Source organism: Anoplophora glabripennis, unplaced genomic scaffold, assembly GCF_000390285.2.
Source record: "Anoplophora glabripennis isolate ALB-LARVAE unplaced genomic scaffold, Agla_2.0 scaffold686, whole genome shotgun sequence".
NCBI classification, from domain to species: Eukaryota; Metazoa; Arthropoda; class Insecta; order Coleoptera; family Cerambycidae; genus Anoplophora; species Anoplophora glabripennis.
In genome coordinates this window covers 158,352-181,380 of record NW_019417357.1, presented here as the reverse complement: position 1 = coordinate 181,380, position 23,029 = coordinate 158,352, and the positions used below count along the sequence as shown (strand labels likewise).

The 23,029-nt window shown below is 32.3% G+C and overlaps 1 protein-coding gene across 1 annotated transcript; it reads right to left on the bottom strand.

Annotated features, from left to right (window-relative positions):
- Positions 1-12,883: 12,883 nt before the first annotated feature.
- On the bottom strand, positions 12,884-16,216 carry LOC108910461. Its single transcript, XM_018715061.2, has one exon. The coding sequence runs from the start codon at positions 16,214-16,216 to the stop codon at positions 12,884-12,886; it is 3,333 nt and encodes a 1,110-aa protein (XP_018570577.2).
- Between the last annotated feature and the right edge of the window lie 6,813 nt (positions 16,217-23,029).

Below are 23,029 nucleotides of genomic sequence, written 5' to 3'. Positions count from 1 at the left end.
TCGAAAGTTTCGATTATAAAACTTCTAACTTTTTAGTTTTTAAAGAACGTCTAATGCAAACTTTTATTGCTAATAATATCAAAGACGATAGCCGTAAAAAAGCAGTGCTTTTGTGTTCTTTAAATGAAGACTGTTACGTATTATTAAGGAATTTGTGTACCCCTGAGTTACCANTCAAAGCAAAAAAAAAATTATAGAGGTAAACATAATAGATATTTTGAGATACATGACTTGGTATGGGTACGAGATTACAGATCTGGTAATCCAAAGTGGTGTTCAGGATACATTAAACAAAAAATTGGTAGGAAAACTTATATTGTAGCTGTTGAGGGAGGAATTGTCTGGAAAAGACATATAAATCAATTAAGAAAAAATAAAAATGATCAGTCACTGAAACAATCTCTTCCGGTTATTCCCCTCTCTACACACGTAGATAATAATGTAGTAGACGTAAGTGCCAGTGATAGTGTTGTGCAGTTACATTCACCATTGATTAAAGTACCAGATAGACTGCAAATTGTGTAAATATTATGTATATATTTTTTGTTGTTAATATTATTTTTTTTCTCTTCCGGTCTTCAAAGAATAAAGGAGGGAGGTGTTATGTATGATGAAAACTCGCCGTTATTCTTTGCGGATACCACGAAGTTTTTATAGTAGTTTTTATAGTTCTCAACTAGCATAAGAACCCCCGTTTATCGGTGAAACGATATAGTATGTTTGCGGCTTAACCAATAAATACAGTGTTGTTAGTAAGGTGCGAGTTTTACTTCCTGAAAACAGAACACATATTTTATTTCTTCTTTCTTGGGTATCATCACTAAAATGTTTATATAATCCTCTTCATACTTTCCATTATCTGTAATATTCAAAGTTGACATCGAAGATGTACTACTTACTTAAGTCAGAATATGATGACTGCGACGTGGTAGGTTGGCTGACAGGAGACGTAAAAGTATATGAAAACTGGGATTGTTCATGTTCATAAAAAACTATTAGTGAAGATAACTTTATAAAATTATGTGGTGAGCATTAAAATGTTCACTAAGTATTGGTTCACTAAATATTGGGAGAGAATTATTTTTAATAGCCATTATGAAAATAAACACCAATTGTAACAAAAAACTAATTGTAAATAGCCGGTTGATAATATGAGCGTGTATATTTACATCAGTTAATAACGTGGGCACTAAAAAACATGAAGCCAACACTGGAAATAAGTGCATGTGAGATGGAGAATGCTGTACGATGCCGTCGAAATGTCATAAAATATTTTTATATTATGAATTACCAAACTAATGAAATTTCAGCACTATTTCCATCAGATCTGCTGTTACAATCGTCAACGATACACTTCCCCATGATTGCACAGATAAAAACAATATACATGGTAGCCCATCGAAAACGTACCGCAAGGCATTACAGGGTAGTAATGAACTTTTCGGCAAAATCCAAAAACAGGTAAAGTTTGCTTCTGAGGGGGACAACTTTTGGCGCAAAAAGCATAGCAAAATCTTCAACCCCCTAAGTGGGGGTGCCATCCCCCAAATTTTTTTAAATGGGAATGGGGGTCAAGTGGGGGGTCATTAGAAAGGGCTTTTAATTCTCTATACATCGATTCTTACTTTTTGAAAATCGATCCATTATTTTAGAAAATATGCAGCTTTGAAAATACGAACAATATTTTTGACGAGAAATGCGAAAATCGATTTAATTTTACTTCAAAACTTACGGTATTAGCTTGGTAAATTCCTTCAAAAGAATTCGCTGTTTTTTTTTCTGATTTGCGAATTCTTTAGCCTGATTTTGGTGAGCAAAAAATTGTCCGCTTTTTGTTTCGTATTTAGATAGGCCACAAGAAGTTGCTAGATAACTGTCTTGTGACTTGTAGTTGAAGAGTACCAATACTGCCGAGTCTTTTAAATTGATTAATTATGGTGTACTCAATTCCAGAAAGAGTAGAAATTATTGAGCTTTTTTTCAAAAACAATGAATGCGGAAATCGGGTCGCCGAACTGTTCAACCAACGGCATCCTGAGAAACATGCGTCTGGAAAAATTGTTCGCGAATTGGTGGCCAAATTTCGCGAAACTGGCTCCGTTCATAACAAAAAGAGGCAGGTTGAAAATCCGGTACTAAATGAACCTACGGAAATAGCGGTATTGGGGCAAGTGGCAATGGATAGTACGCTGAGTACAATGCAATTGGCTACTGCGACAGGAGTGAGTCGTACAAGTGTCCAACGAATATTAAAAAAATACAAATTCCATCCTTATAAGATTCGGCTAGTGCAAGAGCTAAATGAAGACGATTTTGATCGTCGTTTGCAATTTTGCGAAATAATGACTGAACGAGCGATAAACGATAATTTCCTCTTTAATGTGTGTTTTTCGGACGAGTGTACGTTCTTCTTGAATGGTTTAGTGAATCGCCATAATTGTCGTTACTGGGCTGATACCAATCCAAGGATTTTCCATGAGACACACTCCCAACACCCCCAGAAGTTGAATGTATGGGCAGGTATTTTTGGAAATTCCATTGTAGGTCCTTTTTTCCTTCCTGGAAATTTGACAGGCGATATGTACTTGGATTTACTACAAAATGTCATCGACCCAGCTCTAACAAATATCATAGAGGACGACCCTGCTTACAATGAACACGAACTGATTTTCCAGCAAGACGGAGCTCCTCCACATTACTCGCTCAATGTGCGCAATTACCTAAATGAGACGTTTCCAGGACGCTGGATAGGACGAAGAGGTGCAATTGAGTGGCCCCCTCGGTCACCCGACTTAAATCCTTTAGATTTCTTTCTCTGGGGGCACATTAAAAGCAAAGTTTACAGCACTCCACCTGATACCTTGGAAGATCTGCGAGGACGAATCATTAATGTATGTCGCGAAGTAACACCGCAAGTGCTCCAGAATGTTCGACAACGGTTTGAAGACAACCTGTATCATTGTATGCAAGTTGGCGGACAACATTTTCAGCATTTACTTGACTAATACCGTAAGTTTTGAAGTAAAATTAAATCGATTTTCGCATTTCTCGTCAAAAATATTGTTCGTATTTTCAAAGCTGCATATTTTCTAAAATAATGAATCGATTTTCAAAAAGTAAGAATCGATGTATAGAGAATTAAAAGCCCTTTCTAATGACCCCCCACTTGACCCCCATTCCCATGTGAAAAAATTTAGGGGATAGCACCCCCACTTAGGGGGTTGAAGATTTTGGTATGCTTTTTGAGCCAAAATTTGTCCCCCTCAGAAACAAATTTGACCTGTGTTTGGATTTTGCCGAGAAGTTCTTTACTACCCTGTAATACCTTGTGGTACGTTTTCGATGGGCTACCCTGTATTTAATAAAATACTAACACTGAATTTAATACTTCCAATATTGATGAGCAATGTCAATCGGATGTATTTACAAAGACTTTTCGAAAGCCTTCGATAAAGCTGATTACGGATTACTAATAAGTAAGCTACCTTCTTTTGGCTTTTCCATAAATATAATAAACCTGTTAACTCTTATCTTTATCACAAAATGTAGTCATAGATCTGCATAAACAGACACTACTTCAGGAGTACATCAAGACTGTATCCATGCCCCTTATCATTCAGTATATTTATAAATTATGTAATTAATAATTTAACGGTAAATTCGTTATTATATGCAAACAACCTTCTTCTTTTTCACCTTCCCCTATGGAAATATGTACGGAAAAATATTGTATGCCAGATAGACCAGTGCTGACATTCGGCACTAAATAAGTAGCATATGTAAAGAACTTTGCAAATAAACTTAACGTCTAATTATACAGGCTGTTACAAATTCGTTTCTCACTACAGGGATCTCGGAAACATTAAGAGATACGAAGTAGCTTAAATGGAGGCAAAGTTGCATAATCAGGGGACCAACATTATGCCTATAAAACATCAAGGCTAACATGAATAGTTTTCGAAATATTTGAAAAGAACCGAAATTTTGGAAATTCGTTTTTGTTTAATTTCAGCCTTGTTTGAGATGATATTGAAAGAAGAAGAACACTTTCTCATGGCAACTTTTTGCCCTCTATCGAATGGCATAATCTATTTTTATATGTAACGTTTCGTCTCTTCAGGACCATCATCAACTTCATTTTTTTAAATACGACCCTGGAAATTTTATTACATTTTTTGCAAGCCTTCATGACTCCCGAAAAATTAATCTTCAATGTTTTCGTTCCAAATTTATCTATTTTTTTTAGATTTCTGTTTCTTGAATTATCGTACACTCTAAATACTGCTAGACCCTGTCAAATCTACCTAGTTATTTAAACTATTACCATCACACATTACAATAAAACATTATTAGAGTATTAATCCCGTGCTCATAGTTATTTCTAAGTTTCTAGAGTGCTCAAAATTCAAACAAATTTTTGAATATTTACTGTAATTTTTTAAAGTACTTATAATGTTCATTTGGAGTTTTGGTTATTCATATGCATTGTTAAGAATTAATTTGTCATAATGAAATTAAAATTATGTTTTAATTTTGACGCAACAACTTATCGAATTAAGCATGACCGGATGATGGAGATTAAAACTCCAATAATGTTTTATTGTAACGTGTGATGGTAATAGTTTAAATAAATAGATGGATTTCACAGGGTATAGCGACACTTAGAGTGTACAATAATCCAACAAACATAGAAATATGAATAAAAAATTTAGACAAATTTGGAACGAATACATTGAAGATGAATTTTTCGAAATAGAACGTGTGAATCTGGTAGGAGCTGAGGCAGTACAATATTGGGGGTCATGAAGGTTTGCCAAAAATGTATTAAAATTTCCAGGGTCGTATTTAAAAAAAGAGAAATTGATTATGGTCCTGGAGAGATGAAACGTTATACAGGGTGTCTCATAATTAGCTGCCAACCCTGAACAGGCCGATTCTATGACCAAAACTAAGTAAAAAAGTTCATATGAACATGGGTCCGGAAGTTCTTCCTAAGGGCAATATCTCTCAGTCGCGTTGTGATAAATGAATGAAATTTGGTATACACAGCTAAATTTTGATGAACAATTTGATGGACTAATCCATTTATTTCCACAAGGTTCGTTGGGTTGGGTACGGGGGGCCCTTGGTACTTTGCGTGTGTAACTTTTTCATCTTTGACTTTTTAACAAATTGGACAGCAAATTCCGTTTTCCCGAACTGTTTTACGTTAAAAAGTTTCTCTTGTTTCATATCGTTATCTTTAACGGTTTCTGAGAAAATCGCTCTTGAATTAATCCCACTTTGGTCAATTTCATAGTAATTTAAACAAATAATAATAATAATAATTTTCCTTTCCTCTCTTTTCCATTTAAAGGATTAATTTTTATTTAATTTAATTTTTTATTATTATTTTTTTATTAAACTTAGATTAAATTTAAACAAAATTTTGTTTAAATTACTATGATCATAGAATCGGCCTGTTCAGGGTTGTAAGCTAATTATGAGACACCCTGTATACATAAACTGATTATGCCATTCGATAGAGGGCAAAAAGATGCCATGAGAAAGTGTTCTTATTTTATCAAAATCAGCTTTAACAAGGCTGAAATTAAACAAAAACGGATTTCATTTTTCAAATATTTTGAAAACTAATAATGTTAGCCTTGATTTCTTAGAGGCATAATGTTGGTCCCCTGATCATGCAACTTTGCCCCCTTTTAAGCTATTTCGCATCTCTTATCGTTTCCGTGATCCCTGTTAGGCTATCGACTATATACTTTAGAAAGGAACTACAACGTAACAGAAATTTTATTGTTTGGTATGTTCAATTGACCCTAAAAAATGAAAAAGCCGCGGAGTGCTACCTTTTAAAGTGTGCGTTTTTGAGAACTAAGTAAAGAGGTGGTATTTTCAGTTTTTAGAGTTTTACTCGAAAACTATGCATTTTTTCACTATAGTTGTCAACAGAAAAGTTGTAGCAAATTGGACTTCCCATCGAAATGAGACCTTCTGAAGTCAAAAAAATTTATTTTTAACAAAAATATGCCAAAAAAACAAGTAAAAAAACAAAAAATTGCGTTTTTTTTTGGTTTTTGGCCCACTTGTTTTTTCTGAGAGGAGTTAAGTATAGGCTTCACAGAAAAAAAATTAATGGTTTTTCCATTAAAATAAGCATTTATAAAAGTACCTATGACTAATAGAAACCGAGATACATTGGATCAAAGTTGGCTACTCTTTGGATTTTTGCTCTTTTTTGACGATTTTCGTCTTATAACTTGTTTCTGAGTTAATTTAGGTATATATAATGCCATATTCAAATAAAAGCTGGTTTCAAGACCTTTAAAATGGTGCCTGGTAGAAGTTTGTACAATTAAAATCAACCGAGATATCTCAATTTAACCAGTGATACTTTCGATATTCTGGAATCTAGAATGAGAAAGTTAAAATAATAAATAATAATATCCAATCACCTAGAAACTAATTTTAACTTCCACATTCACAAAAATAAATTTATTAGACAAAATAATACCGAAAGTAATAAAAATTTTATAAAAATAGGAAAAACTATCGTTGGTTAAATTGACATATCTCGGTTGATTTTAATTGTACAAACTTCTAGAAGGCACCATTGGGCCAAAAACCAAAAAAATACGCATTATTTCGGTGTTTTTTACACGTTTCTAGGGCATATTTTTGTTAAAAATAATTTTTTTGACTTCAGAAGGTCTCATTTCGATGGGAAATTTAATTTGCTACAACTTTTCTGTTGACAACTAGGTATAGTGAAAAAATGTATAGTTTTCGAGTAAAACTCAAAAAACTGAAAATACCACCTTTTTACTTCGTTCCCAAAAACGCACCCCTTTAAAAGGTAGCACTTCGTGATTTTATCATTTTTTAGGGTCAATTGAACATATCAAACAATAAAATTTCTATTACGTTGTAGTTCCTTTGTACCCTCTTTTTTTTTGACATAGTCAATAGCGTATGTAGTGAGAAGCGAATTTGTAACAACCTGCGTATTTTATATCAATATTAACTCTTTCTAGCTGATGCTTCATTTCAACGTAGGAACCAGAAAAGCAGCACTACTGTTTCCCATTGTATCTCTAGAAATTTTACGTTAAAACATTCCATTAATATCCTTTACGCTCCTAGCCATGTTATCCACATTTTGCTACACTATTACGATGCAACTGCGTTGAACTTAGATAATAAATCTATCATCATTAGCGTCAACCAGATATTTATGTACACCAATAGTCGTCACCTAGCTAATGTAATGGAACAATGTGGTACATATTTTTGCTAATGTAGAATGCAATTCAATAAAATTGGTACCTAACGAAATGTTTAATGAATAAAAACTATTAAATCGTAGTTTTTTTTAGAACAATTAAGTATTTAAAAGTACTTCCAGTACTTATATTTTACAATTTTCCGGTTCTTAAGGTAATCCTCACTTTGTGTTTTTAACATTTTTGCTGTTGGGGTTTCTATTTTTTTATTAACTTCAAAAGAGTAAAAACCTAATTAAATTCCAAAAAGTAATTAAATGTTAAAGAGCTTATCACGTTTGATCATAGAATTTATGATATGTAGTCATGGTTTTATTTTTTTATGTTTATTATTGTATTCCGTGCATTCTCCTATTGCTTTACAAATTTTGTTCATGAAAATATCCGTACATTTGTTGGCATTATCACTTTCATACACCCGTACTCGGGTTCATTGCTATATGATGTTTTTAAGTTTTTGTTTATTTAATTTTCTGAAATTTTGACGTATATTTTTTGCTTGTTTAAGAGTTGGCATATCTAGCGTATTCTAGCAGCTATACTATGACTAATGGAATTTTGTTCTATCAAATGTAAGGATATAATATGATGAAATGTTATTTCAAATTTATCAATTATCAAATAATCCTGCAAATTTATAACAAAATCATTTGAACCAGTGGCGACGCGTGAACATTGATTGAATGTGTTCTGCTTAGGGTTGTTACGTTTGTTGTATTGAATTCGGTGATATTAAGTGCCCGGAGAGTCCCTAAATGGCGCCGCAGGAAAAAAATTTTAAAATTTTCACGCGTTTTCCTGGCACTTCTGAATTTCAAGGAACAATCCATTTATACAAAAATACAGATTTTCACAAGACCGATTTTTGAAATTGATACCTTTTTGAAATATCTATTCACGAATTACCTACTGTCGGTATAAATAAATTGGAATAAACTAAATATATTTTATTAAATTATTAAATATTGTTTATAAACAAAAAAATCGTTTGTGAAGTTTACCAACGATTCAACGAATTTTAATTTTCCTCATTTTCTTTATCTTTATTTATATGTACATATATTATATTCCGTTATACGTGCAAATCCGAAATCCGGGACCATACAGCTAATTCCCGGTACAATCACAGAAAATCCCGGTCATACCCACGTGGCTAGATGTTCTTTTAATGTCGTCAAGATCTGCACTAAAATTTATGAGTCCACGAAACACATCAGGGTTGTCCGAATTTTCTGTGTCGTCGTGTCCGCGAAGTACTAATTCGAAAGCTCCGCAAAATGTTATGCAATCTATAATTTTAGATAATACATATTGGTATATTGTCCATGTTTTATCCCCACCGAAAAATAAGCACGGAAAACTAAACAGTGTATTTTTTATATCACACCCGCACACCCGCTCTGCTTTTGTGTATAAATTATTGTTAAATTGTCTTTTATAACTTTTACTTCGGCTTGTTCCACTAACTTCAATATTTAATTGTGGTGTTGGCCCACCTAATTCTTTTACATTTAGTTTATCCTCATAAGGCAGAAAACCAAATAAAGTTTTTTGTTGAAACGAAACGCTATTCATTTTAATAACTATAACATCCATAGATGCCTAAACGAAAATATTCACACGTGCCGCTCGCAGAAATAAACCACCACATACCACGTACGAAATATTACTGCATTTACTGCAGCAGTGGCTGTCGTTGTTGCAGCTACATAACTCCGTAGTAGATATACTATGTGAGTACTGTGACAAAATCCCATGTATTTTCTTATGGAGATTCATTTTGCAAATTTTTGACCAATTTTACCCCCTCCACTCCTCCTTTTGGCCCCGCTCTCGCTCCTGCCCAAGCTCCGGCCGCCTCCTCGCCGGGAAACTTAGTCAGTGGATGACGTCATTGTTGGCGAAGAATTAATAATTTAAAAAAAAACCTATGTCGGCTGTGAGGATCGAGCCCCGGTTCTTCGGATTGCGAGGCAAGCACACAACCCATTAGACCACAACGCTCATGTACTGGATATGCGTTGTATTAGGTAGGTATGCGATGCTGGAAGCCGGCTGCGGTCAGCGGGGTGTCGGTGTACGAGGGGGAGCGGGCGGCCGGTGTTGATCGGCGATGCAAGCAGCGGGTGGCGGGGGGCGGCGGCGGCGACGGCCTCTTGGTACCAATTTTTTTTGAAGGTAGAAAATTTAAGAAACGAGCGCTATGTGAGAGTGACGTAATCGTCTGGGAATTCTTTGTTGCACAGCTCATATCAGATAAGAAGATAAAATAAACAATGCTATAAGGGCGTTCTAAAAACGGCTGGAGTTTTAGCAATTGAATGCGTAACAATTAATATGAATTTTATTTTAAAAGTAAAAACAATCTGAAGGCTTAATATTTTGAATTATTTTTGAAATTGTAGTCATGATGTCATCGCCATTTCCGGTCCAAGTGTTTGATGCAATGTAAAACATGATTTATTATCCTTTTCTTGGAATTTTGTCTGGCTTTTAAACAAGTTTCTACCTACAGCTGGGTATCCCCAACTTGTAGAGAAAATATATTTTCATTTCAGCGCTATTAAACATATTTTATTTTAGATTTAAGCTGTAAGGATTGTATTAATATGTATTAATTATTTTCACCGCAAACACCATCTACAAAACCCGCTCAGCAAAAAACCTCTAACGAAACACCGTCAAGGTCATCTACATTATGCTGACGGCAAAAAACTATGAAACTCTAATCATCAGGTGTGTATAAAATAGACAAAATAAAATACTCTGGAGGTCTGACTTATCCCAATTTATAAAATGCTGAGCTTACAGTCTTACACACTAAAGTTACTATAGAGAATTTTTAAGGCCTGGCATATCCCAAAAAAACTGCTGATGTAGCAATCTCACAATACTCAAGTTACTATTGAAAATTTTAAATGATAATTCCTTAAAAAATGCTTACGGTATTTTTTTACATATAAAAAGGGTACAGCCGGTGCATGTGCATCAGTTGGTATAGAAAAATGGAGTGGTAAGTAAATAAGATATAGACATGAAATTATTATAAATGTATTTATACTAATTTTTTTTAGTATCAAAATTGAAGACGGATTTGTGTTGTAAGTCATTTAAATTTATATAGAAATACCTTTCTACAATAGTAGGTAAGGCGGCGGTATAGACCACCCCCACCCTTCCACTTTTAGACCACACCCCACCGTTTGATCGACCAATCAGAACGCAGCATTCAAATTGGCGGTAGATTCATGGTAGATTTAATTGGCCGAGCGGGGCGCGACATTCAAATTGCTAGGAAATTCAAATCTGACGACGCGGTTTATCGCGGGAAAGTAACATTAACGGCCGGGCACACATATACAGAGGAGTGATTGACTCAGCGGGGTCGAAGGGTATTTTAAAATTAAATAACACGATTTAAAGGTTCGCGTAGTAAGAATCGGCAGAGTGCGCGCCGATTGTAAATTTAGAATTAAATGTAATACTTGTTTAATATTATGCGCGGAGACAAATGGCCGGGCATTATTGGTGGTAAATTCAAAAGTAAAGGTAAAATTGAAACGCATGTGCAGAAACGAATAAGTGGATTGGTGCTAAATTTAAAATTAAATATTATGACTCAAGCGGTTGCATAGAAAGGATTGGCGGTGGAACAACAATAATAAAACTCTAAAATTCAACGCATGCATGCTAGCGTTTGACTATGTGGAATTTACAGAAAATTTAATATTAAAGATCATCAAAAATGTAATATGTATGTATAGAACAACTTGTAACTGATAGTTTAATTAATTAATTTAAAATCTGTATGTTAGCAAAAATACCAATGATACCAATACCAGAGTAAGAGAAGTTAATGAACTATAAACAGCAATCATTAAATCATTCTATTTAGGGCAAATGTTCGATTAACGCTTCATCTAAATTGGTGCAAGCTTCAACATTAAATTTATAATTCAATGCATGTGCGGTACAGCCTTGTCACCTGCTACCTTATTTCCTATCAAATCACTGTATCGGCATACATCGTAATATAGTCAAAGTCAAAAGTCAGTAAGTCAAAAATTATAATATGACATTTTATTTCATTTAAATTTCTGTCAGCATAAATTTTAATTAGATACCTTATACCTAATAGTTTATTTATTATACTTAAAAAATAAATAACTTCAGAACATTGTTTGATATCGAAAGTATATACAGGGTCTTTAGTTTAAAGTGAGGATATCTTAAGTTGGTCATTTACCTGGGCTAAACCGATTTGCAGTAGAACTTTAAAAGCTGTTGGGGAAAAAAATTACCATTACTTCGTGGTTGAGAACGCTAGTGCAGTTTAAAACAAGGAGTTTTATGTATAATACTTAGTGAACTTATATTATATATTTTTAAACAAGTGTGTACCAAGGTCAGTTTAGCTTTTTAGAATAAAACCCAGTAAGCAGCAATTTTGATGTCTTAAGTAAAAGAGATTAAAACAGAAGGCCTTGGAAGTGCAGTAAAAATTACAGCAAACTTTTTGAAACCTTTGACGCAATGCATGAAATTATTAAGTTTTGTAAGCTCAGAATACTGTGAGAATGTTGTTTTTGTGGAAGGCTTTATTCAGATGGAGTTACACGGATATCTTCATAAGATTAATTTTTTATAGACACCGAGCTAACAAAATTTTTTATAGTGAATATACAAATATGAATGGACAAGAAAACAGTATATACAATTTATACGTAAGTTTTAAGTGGTTTTATCTATTTTGAATACATTCCAGTCAAAATCAATTACAGGGTATTTAACTTGTAATATTGTGGAAAACAGTTATATTTCTGATTAAAAACCCACCCTGCACTAAATTATGCCAACGAAGAAATAGTTTGTAGGTTATATTCCACAAACACTCAATTACATGATAGATAAATTACATTTAGCATAATGAAAAGATCAGTAAAATAACATACAAAATATATGTTAATACAACTAGATTAGAATAAGTGGACACCATGAACGGCAGATCACCACATTTTCGCAAGTTTTATGGCGAAATATTTAAGTAGTCAGCTATTACGAGGATATATAAAGCAATACATGAATTTAAACCAATTTATTAAATACTACATACAATTATTAAACAATAATTCATTTCGATTACAATAGTAAAGATATATACATATATTTAGATACAATTGTTCAAATTTATAAAGTAATATTAACAAATTCACTACTAGAAGCTAATGAGTATTGCAAAATTATAATAGCTACAAGGTCAATAAAAAAAACATACAAAATATATTTTAATACAGCAGAGTTACATCACCACATTTTTGCAAGTTTTGATGTAAAATATTTAAGTATTCAACTGTTACGAGGATATATAAAGCAGTAATAACATAAATGAATTTAAATCGATTAAATACTAAATACTACTAATACTAAATAAATACTATATAAAATTATTGAAACAATAATTTATTTCGATTATAATAGTAAAGACATATACATATGTTTAGATATTATTGTTCAGATTTATAAAGTAATATTAACAAAGGGTGTTTTTACATTCACTACTAGAAGCTAATGATTATTGCAAAATTATAATAGCTAAGATACATTTAAGATATAGTTCTTTGTTTTTTATACCCATACGGAATAGAATTGTGATCGTCAAGGAACATTCTTTTAGTTGAATTGGGTTTGTATGTTTTTGTTTCAGTTATCGTCACCACTTCATGCTCTTTCGTTCTACGAATGTTTTTTGACACTATGTGTACGGGGGCAGCATCATTGAGGACCATATCTTTAATGCTCTCAAAGTTTATTAGATGAGATGTCGCATAGTTCAGACAAATACCTTTAACTTTACAGACCACCTTCTGTTCATTATCGCGAGTTGAAAACACTTTATAAGCGTAATTTTTAGGTCCACCAGACACAAACTCTGTAATGTAGTTGTCGAAACCGTACGATTCTAATTCGTCGGTCATATCTCCAACGAATTCACCTGTTGGCACATCAAACTCTCCAGGTTTAGACACATAAATAACACTATCTGTGTCATAGTATAAAACTTTATCACCCAATTGCTCGAGGTAACCATACAGCTTTAACCTGGCTTGTGCGGTTACATATGCAGCTGTCACTACATTTACTGTTGATAGGGGCTGGTATACCTCCTCCCTATGTTCGTAATTAACAACAAGTGTTTCGTCGTTTATGGGGAGCAATGTATTGACATAAATTCCGGGATTTGCAAACATACCAAATAGTTCGCTAGGGTCTCGGACAATCCTAGTCTTGGGCTGGTTTTCCCTTTGTCCAAATTTCCCCCAAAAGCTGTTCAGTATTAACTTTGCTAAAGAACGCAAACCAGGGTTATTCACGATTTCAGCAAATTCCAACTTTATACCCTCATTATTAAAGAAATCCCCAATATATTGGTTTTTTTGCTCTTGAGAAACACACTTTGATGGCCAGCCGGACGCCTGTTGCTTAATTTTGATAAATTTATTCATCATGTCCGTAAACAGTCCTGAGATATTTGTAGTTTTGTCATATTGTTGAGTACTATACTTCCAAATTTCATACACATCTAATATTTTGTAACCTTTTTCTAAAGCTTTCAATACCTCGTCGATAATCCACGCACCCGTTAATGACCTTTCATCAACATTATGTGTACATTCTCCCTGATTCATTTCCTCGCCACATGTACGACACAGAACAAACATTAATTTACCATTCATTTTTGTTGGAAGTACGGGGTGATACAGTTCCCTCGGTGGCAATATTTTACATTTGATTACTCCATTAGTGTTGTTTAAACTTAGTTGATCAAGGTTATCACCAACATAGATTTCAGGGTGACCCACAGGAAATTTACCATATTTACAGACATAAGGATAAAGAGAGCACACGTCGACATATTTAATTTTTTCGCCCTGTTGACATTTATAGTACGTCCTAGTGTTACCCGTTCTTCCACCGTAAAAAGCTTCTCGAGGGTTGAGAGGGGTAAGTGTAACTAGCGGGTGTCCCCCGGAATAGACTCGCAGTTCATCATTATCCTGTAACATTTTTCTAAACTGACATTCCCACATTTCAATAACTTCATACCCCAAGTTTTTCAACCTATCTGTTTTAGATATCGTAGATTCATGCCTCAAATCCATAGTTTCTGCGGGATTATCTTGTAATGGTTCACCTCTGTTACATTTGAAGCAGCTAGGGCATCCATGGTAATAGCAACCGTGGAATTCAAATACCTCTTCTGTTTCAGAACAAAAACCATCAACTTTAACACCATGTATAGTGGCTTCTTGTTGTTTAGCAGCATGCTGAATGTTTACATTTCTCTGCTTTTCTTCCCAAACAAGCCACTGAATAGCGATTTTACTTTGGTTATCTCGCCAGCGATATCCGCTCTTTGGAATAATCCCTATTGTGTTAGGTTTAAGGAAATTTCTCCTAAACACCTTGTTACATGTAGAGGCAATGGTGCAAGCTTCTGTGAAGGGGCAAACGTTTGTAGTTTCCATCAACTGTTGACGAAATTTAAGACAAGCCCTTGTCAATATCTCTACGTCAGATACGCAGTATTCCACAATGTCTTTTTGCATATTAAATTCATCGTTTTTATGTTCTTCGTACCATTGTAGAAATTTTTCGCGATCTTCTGTTTTCATTGTATCAGGACTATAATATTCCTGAGGAGGTAAGAGGCCGATGTAGTTTTGATTTGCTTCTGTATTAAAATAATGTGGAAAATACCCTTTTTTAAGTTCAGGGCCCAAGTCAAAAGCTTTTGGTAATTTTGAAAGAGCCATTGGTAGGTAATTCAGAGAGTCCAAAAATTTTACATTCTCTACTTCCATCGAAATGATTTTGGTTCCTCTCATAATTAATTCCGGTTTGAGATCTGTTTTTGTCAAAATATAATTGAGGATGAATTGACCATCAAAAGATTGGGAATTATGTGCTAATACCACCACTTGTTTGAATTGTTTTCGCAACGTTAACAGATGATGCATGAAGGGTGAGACGGGATCGCCACATTGAAGCACTTGTAAACGAACACCACACTTTTTACAAATCTTAATATCCTTATTAATACATTCGTCACAACACTGTTTTAAAACACACAGGTTAGGTTTATGAAGGAGGGAGCCATCATCTTGTTGCTTTTCCTGTCGCGTTTCAAAATCATAAAAAATAAATAGAAAGTCTTTGGTTTTCGGACTTCCTTTATCGGTTTGAATGAAACACATGTGATCTTGGGGTACGAATGCAGAACAGGTTTTACAAAATATTTCACCGCAAAGATGTTTTCTATCTGTTTTTACGGTTTTGAGGCATGTCTCACAACACGTAATTTGCTCACAGACCGTACTTTTCCCAAGTGATCCAGATTTTCTGTGGTTTTTATAACAGTCTTGACCACGGAAAGATCTTTTGCAGTAATCACATAGCACTTTTAGCGCTGGAGGACAAGTGGGTGATTGTTGACAACATGGACATGTACCTCCACACCTGTGCTTATTTTTGTGATCATATGGTATGTTACACCGCTCGCAGTAATAACTACAGCAAAAAGCAGCCGTCAAAGAAGTTATCACATTGTAGTGACCCTCGTGGTGGAACAAATTAAGTGCTGCTCCCTCGTTACCACTACCGCTAAAAATCACTTCTCGGCCTTTACTTCCATAACTGTAGACTACAATTTTGTAGCCGGAAAGGTATCTTTGTAGTACCTGCAATTCTGGTATACCAGCCCCTTCTTCAGGAATCGATACATTTGCGTTTCGACAAAGTTCCAAAGCTCTTTGTGTCTGGATTTTTCTTATATTTCGACGCACTTTTACGTATTCACTGTCCTTGTCAACATGAGCCTTGGCGACTACTAAAGCGCGAGGTAAGCACAAATTGTCTCTATTGTCTATTTTNACCATTATTTTCATTTTCTAATAGAAAAATTGTTACAATTACTTTCAAATTGGCAATGACTTTGAACACTACCAAAAAAAAATAATTCAGAACTAATAGCAACTCTTAACCGTAAACTCTGCTTTCAATTGAACATTACAATATGAAGTATGTATTACAATATGAAGTATGTATTACAATATATTACAATAATTACAATAAATTAAATTAAATTAAATGCACATATGTACATGTAAATTTAAAGGTTAGCCTAAACACCGGAGTGTTTGTAATGCTATAACCTTTCAAAATGACCTACTATTTAAATTATAGCACAGAGAGCACAAGCAATATACCTAATATTTTAATCATAGCACAGAAAACAGAAATGTAGGAGAAAAAAGGAGAGGAGACGAGCAATGCGAATACACAATGCACCATGTAGGTACAAGTTATTACTAATAAATATTGAAAAAAGTTTGATGTTGTTTAATGTATAATTTTACACAGGCTTTGAATTTTTTTAAATGTTCAACCTTCTTTATTTCAATTGGAAGCATGTTATAGAGTTTAGGGCCATAGAAAAATATTGAATGTTGCGTATGGGATTTTTTAAATAAAGGCAGGCTTACAGATAAATTCTTTACAAATCTGGTCTCTTTATTTTTTTGCACAATATATGTAGTTTTATTGTTGAAAGTCCACAGCAAACAATGATAGGTAAAAATATTTCTTACATTAAAAAACCTGTTTCCTTGTATAACTGATCAGTTGAATAAAATTTATTTCCTTTAAATATAATTTTTATTATGGTGTTTTGAGCAGCTTGAACATTATGTAAGAAGGTGTTACTTAAACCACCCCATGCTGTTATATAATACCGTATGACTGATTCCGTTAAGGAATAATATAACATGGTTAAATTCTGTTGTGATAAAATTTGTCTTAAAGTGTAGAATTGGTGTGCTAGTCTAAGCTTTCTTGATACATAAGAAGCATGCTCATCCCATCTTAAGTGCTGATCCAGGATAATACCTAGGTATTTAATATCATGTACTTTCTGTATATGAGGACACAGACAATCATTATTGTTAGAACAATCAGTGTTATGAATTTTTAACACTTCGGTATTAGGCTGATCCTTATTTGTTAAACGAAAAGTTAAAAATTTTGTTTTTTTTATATTTAAACTTAATTTATTGAAGTTAAGCCACATTTGTATTTTTTTAAATTCAGATTCAGCAGTATTATACAGATCAGGCCAGTAATTACCAGAATAAATGATTGCAGTATCGTCAGCATACGAAATAAGGTGACCTTCGAAATTTTTTATGCAACTGATACTATTAATATACACAAGGAATAATATAGGACCTAAAACTGTGCCCTGTGGTACACCAACAAGAATTTCTTTAGGTTCGCTCAGACAGTTGTCTATTTTAACTCTTTGTATTCTATGTGACAGATAATCTCGAAACATATCTAGAACAGGACCACGGATACCATAATGTTCCAACTTGTTTAGCAATATAGTATGTGACACTGTATCAAAAGCCTTGGCCAGATCGAGAAAGATGGCTAAACACCTCTCCGATTTGTCCAAGGATTCAACAATTTCCTGCACAAGGTCGAGTACAGCACCCTCCGTATTAGATTTATTTATGAAACCAAATTGCCGTTTAGTGATTATATTATGCATATTGAAAAAAGAAATTAATCTAGTTTTAACGGTATGTTCAAAAATTTTAGCGAAATTATTTATCACAGAAATTGGACGGTAATTTATTAATTCATCATGTGCTCCCGTTTTAAAGACTGGTGTAACATTCGATTCTTTCCATTGTGCAGGTATATTACTATTTCTAAATGTTAAATTTATAATATGAACTAATGGAGCGACAATATTTCTATGTACATTTTTTATTACATTAGTAGTTATCCCATCAGGACCAGGCGAACAATTATTTTTCAGGTTAGCTATTATCTCAATTATTTCATTTTCATTCACAGGTTCAAGAAAAAGTGATGATGCAGAGCGATTTTCGTGTAAGAAATTTACGGGTAAAGCTTTACATTCTTTAATTTTCTTAGCCATCTCCAAACCAACACTAACAAAATAATCATTAAAAATTTGAGCTTTCATTGGATTTTCAATGATAGCTTCACCACGTAAATTTTTAATAGGTATATCCTTGACCGTTTTTTTATTATTTCCACCATTTGATACCTCATTAACAACATCCCAAGTCTTTTTACAATTACCTTTAACAGAAAAGAGTTTATCTTTGTAATAATTATTTTTTGTATTTTTTATAAGTTTATTTAATTTATTTCTATATTCCTTATATTCTCTTTCAGCTTGTTCTGTTTTCCTAATTAATAATTTCTTTTTGAGCGTATCTCTTCGTTTAATAGAAGTTACCAAACCTGCAGTTATCCAGGGTTTTATTTTAAAATTTTTATTTGAAAATAAAGTATAACTATTTGTTGCTGAGTTTATATATCTTTTTAAAGTAACAATAAATGTATTATATGAAATTTGTGCATCGTTGCAGTTTATTACTTCTTCCCACTTTTCATGACTTATTGTAGACATTAATTTATTAAAATCAATACTATTTCTAACTTTAGGTTCCTGTTTTGGTAACACTTCACAGAAATGTTTTATTGATAAAAAGTTGGGATAATGGTCTGTTAAATATGTTTGTATAATCATTGGAGTTATCAGAATTTTATGAAAGTTATGGTCTTTTCTAATGAATATATGATCAATAGCACTCTTTGTCTGTTCGGTCGGTTACTCTTGTTGGCTTATTGATATATGAAATAAAACCATGTTCTGCTAACAAGTTTAAATAATTATTTATATTATCAGAAAATGTATCTAAAATGTTTATATTAATATCACCTACAAATATTTCAATTTTCTGTTTATTTAAGTTTAAAAAATAACTTTGTAAATCTTCCTCATATATTTGCATATTTGTAGCAGGTGGCCGATATGATGCTGTTAAACCCATTTCTTTATTATCACTTCCAACAAATTGTAATCTTATTAATTTAGTTTCTCTTAAGGCAACAGTATTGATATTTTTGATAACTAAAGTATTTTTTACATAAACGATTAGACCGTCATTTTGATTAAATTTTGAGTCATTATAAAATAGTGTAAAATTAGGTATGTTAAAGTTGCTCATCTTTTCTATGTTCCATGTTTCCGATAAAACAATAATATCTATATTATTTATTTTTTTATCTAAATAAACCATTAACTCATCGAAATTTTTATTTAAGCTTCTTATGTTCAAATGAATTAGATTCACATCACCCTCTATCTCTCCAATTTCCCCTAAATCGGAACAAATGTTTGTGTCTAAATCATTATGCTTATCCAAAATGTTTAAAAAGTCTAACATATTTTATTATTATATTATAAAACAATGTCTTATAAAGGACTATAAATGAAAAAAATAACAATAGTAGTAAAAACAATAATAGAATTATATTTTGAGATTTAAAACACTAAAACACTGAGAGTTCAGTCGTAGACACGTCCTTTTCCCTTCAGAACGAACAAGTAAATAACGTAACACTAACTTCCCCTGACCACAATCTCGGAATTCAACGGGGGTGCACTCCTCCCCCCACTTAATTAACTACAAGATGTAAATTCAAACTAGTAACGTATAACAGAAAAGAAAACAACGTCCACCCTCCGAACATATGGCAGTCTCGAAAATCCAGACAGGATGCACTCCTCTTATCGCGATTACTCATATTCTACAAGACCACCTAGACGTAACTTGAAACAAGTTTATACAAGTTTCACTAAAAACACATGAACAAAAATTGTTACTTGTAGCGGCGACAACCACATTTTGGGGATATTATAGTAGAAAAGTTAATATTTTACTTCACTAGCCAATAATATTGGAGTCTTTCATTGGAAAGATTTAGTGATTTCTTAATGACAAAATATAGTAAACGTACTATAAAATAATAAGCATTTAGTTTCTTGTCGTCCTTAAAATCATATTCTGTTATGGTATTCACAAACATTAGTTAAGCACCTCGTTTAAAATATTAGTAAACTTAAAATACCTATACACTAAGTAGACCTTTTAAAAATAATATGTAAATAATAATTAATTAATGAACATTACATTAACAAAAATAGTAAAGAAATGGGCCTCGTTTTATTCCATATCCACTGAATTAAATTATTGCTTTCAATCGTAATTAAACAGTGATGATATTTACCATTTCCAATTTTTGGTATAGAAAATTCACAATTTAAGACATTTTGTGGTAAATATCTATTAACGTGTATTGCAACAGACCATAACACAAAATATCTGACTATTATTAATTATTATTAATTATATATATTTAAAAGGTATGTAGAAAATTACTAACTTTTCAGACACATTGATGGTATAATCGCTTCTATCACAGTAATATAACAATAGTAGCACAGCAACATTACACGTAATTACAAACAAATAGTAGGCATTGTAACGTATTTATCAACACTTACTTACTTTAGAACCTGTATACGATTTTATAGGAAATTATAGAAAAAATCGTTTTTAATTTTATTTATAGTTTCAAATTGTCTCGGTGAAGCGGATTTAATACTTTCTTTTTGAGGTGAAATACAAATTCATATAAAAATAACAAATAACTAACTACATTTCATTGCAGCCCCAATGTAATAATAACTAACTACATCGATATGATTAACTTGTTAGTTGAAAAATAGTACAAAAATATATAGAGATCATTAGTCGGCACTGTTAAATTCAATCAATATTGCAAAAGGGATATCCACCTACAAGATCAGTAAGTCAATACAATTATAATTAATTACATCCAATATTGTTCATCTTTCTTGTCCATTTTAACAAATTCCGCTGCATGAACAAATTACTTTATTGTTGTTAAATATAAACATGTACGAAAATTAATAGATTGTGCCTACGCTACCAAAGTCTATAGTTTTTAAATTAAAATCGTATATGGAATATATGAAACAAATTTTTCACTATTATAATAACATTTACGTTTTATTTCTAGAGGCTATATCGTTTCCTTTCATGATATTATTTGGGCCTTAATTTTGGTGTATTTAAATAGAGAATTATTTTAATTCCTCAAACTAGTACAAAAATGATTATTTTTTAAGTAAAAGACGGATACATTTTTAATTTTAGGATGCTTTTTTACTGAACAGAGCAAGTTTACAATTAGTTAGTACAATTAAATATTATTTCTACATAATATTCTTGTCTTCACGTAGATGCATTTGAATGGAAAACTGTTTCAAACTGCCTATTTTTATAAAAAAAATATATTGTCTTTATGTAAATAACGAACAAATTACGAGGTCTATGCGATCTTTTTGGACGCGGAAAGTTATGTCTTCTAAATATTATCTTCATATTCAAACCGCCTAAATATGTGAAGAATGCATCGTCTTTATGTAAATAACAAACAAATTACGAGTTCTNGGTACATATGGAGACACAGATTTTATGTGAATAGGTAATATTTAAAAGACTACTTCAAAATTTCCGATATCCGAAAAGGCTCCCTAAAACTTTTAATTTGTTCGTTATTTACACAAGGACAATGCATTTTTTGCATATTTAGTCGGTTTGAGATTTTATGTGAACAAGTAATATTTAAAAGACTATTTAAAAATTTCATATAGCCCAAGAACTCGTAATTTGTTTGTTATTTACATAAAGACGATGCATTCTTCACATATTTAGGCGGTTTGAAACAGTTTTCTGATATATAGACACAAATTTCATGAAAAAATAATATTTAGAAGACATAATTTTCCACGTCCAAAAAGGTCTCCTAGAGCTCGTAACTTGTTCGTTATTTACATAAAGACAATATATTTTTTACAAAAATAGGCAGTTTGAAATAGTTTTCCATTTAAATGCATATACGTGAAGTAGAAATAATATTTAATTGTACTAGCTAATTGTAAACTTGCTCTGTTCAGTAAAAAGCATCCTAAAATTAAAAATGTATCCGTCTTTTACTTAAAAATATCTATTTTTGTACCAGTTTGGGGAATTAAAATAATTCTCTATTTAAATACACCAAAATTAAGGCTCAAATAATATCATGAAAAGAAACGATATAGCCTCTAGAAATAAAATATAAATTTTATTATAATAGTGAAAAATTTGTTTCGTATATAGTTTTATTTCATATACATATTATTATTTCATATATAAAAACAATAGACTTTGGTAGCGTAGGCACACTCTATTAATTTTCGTACATGTTTATATTTAACAACAATAAAGTAATTTGTTCATGCAGCGGAATTTGTTAAAATAGACAAGAAAGATGAACAATATTGGATGTAATTAATTATAATTGTATTGACTTACTGATCTTGTAGGTGGATATCCCTTTTGCAATATTGATTGAATTTAACAGTGCCGACTAACGATCTCTATACATTTTTGTACTATTTTTCAAGTAACAAATTAATCATATCGATGTTGTAAGTTATTATTACATTGAGGCTGCAATGAAATGTACTTAGTTATTTGCTATTTTTATATAAATTTGTATTTCACCTCAAAAAGACTCGTAAATAATGTTTGCTCTTTTTAAATATGAGAGTATATAAATTCAAAAGAGAATCTCGTAATTATTTTTTTAAATAACGCTATACTTTCTTCAATGGTTTACGTGAGGATATTTTTAATCTATTTTGATATTCACGATTTTCATGATTATGTTGATGATAAGAAACGAACGCGTTTACTATTCAGTATACACCAATTAGATTCGACATAGTACAACCAAAT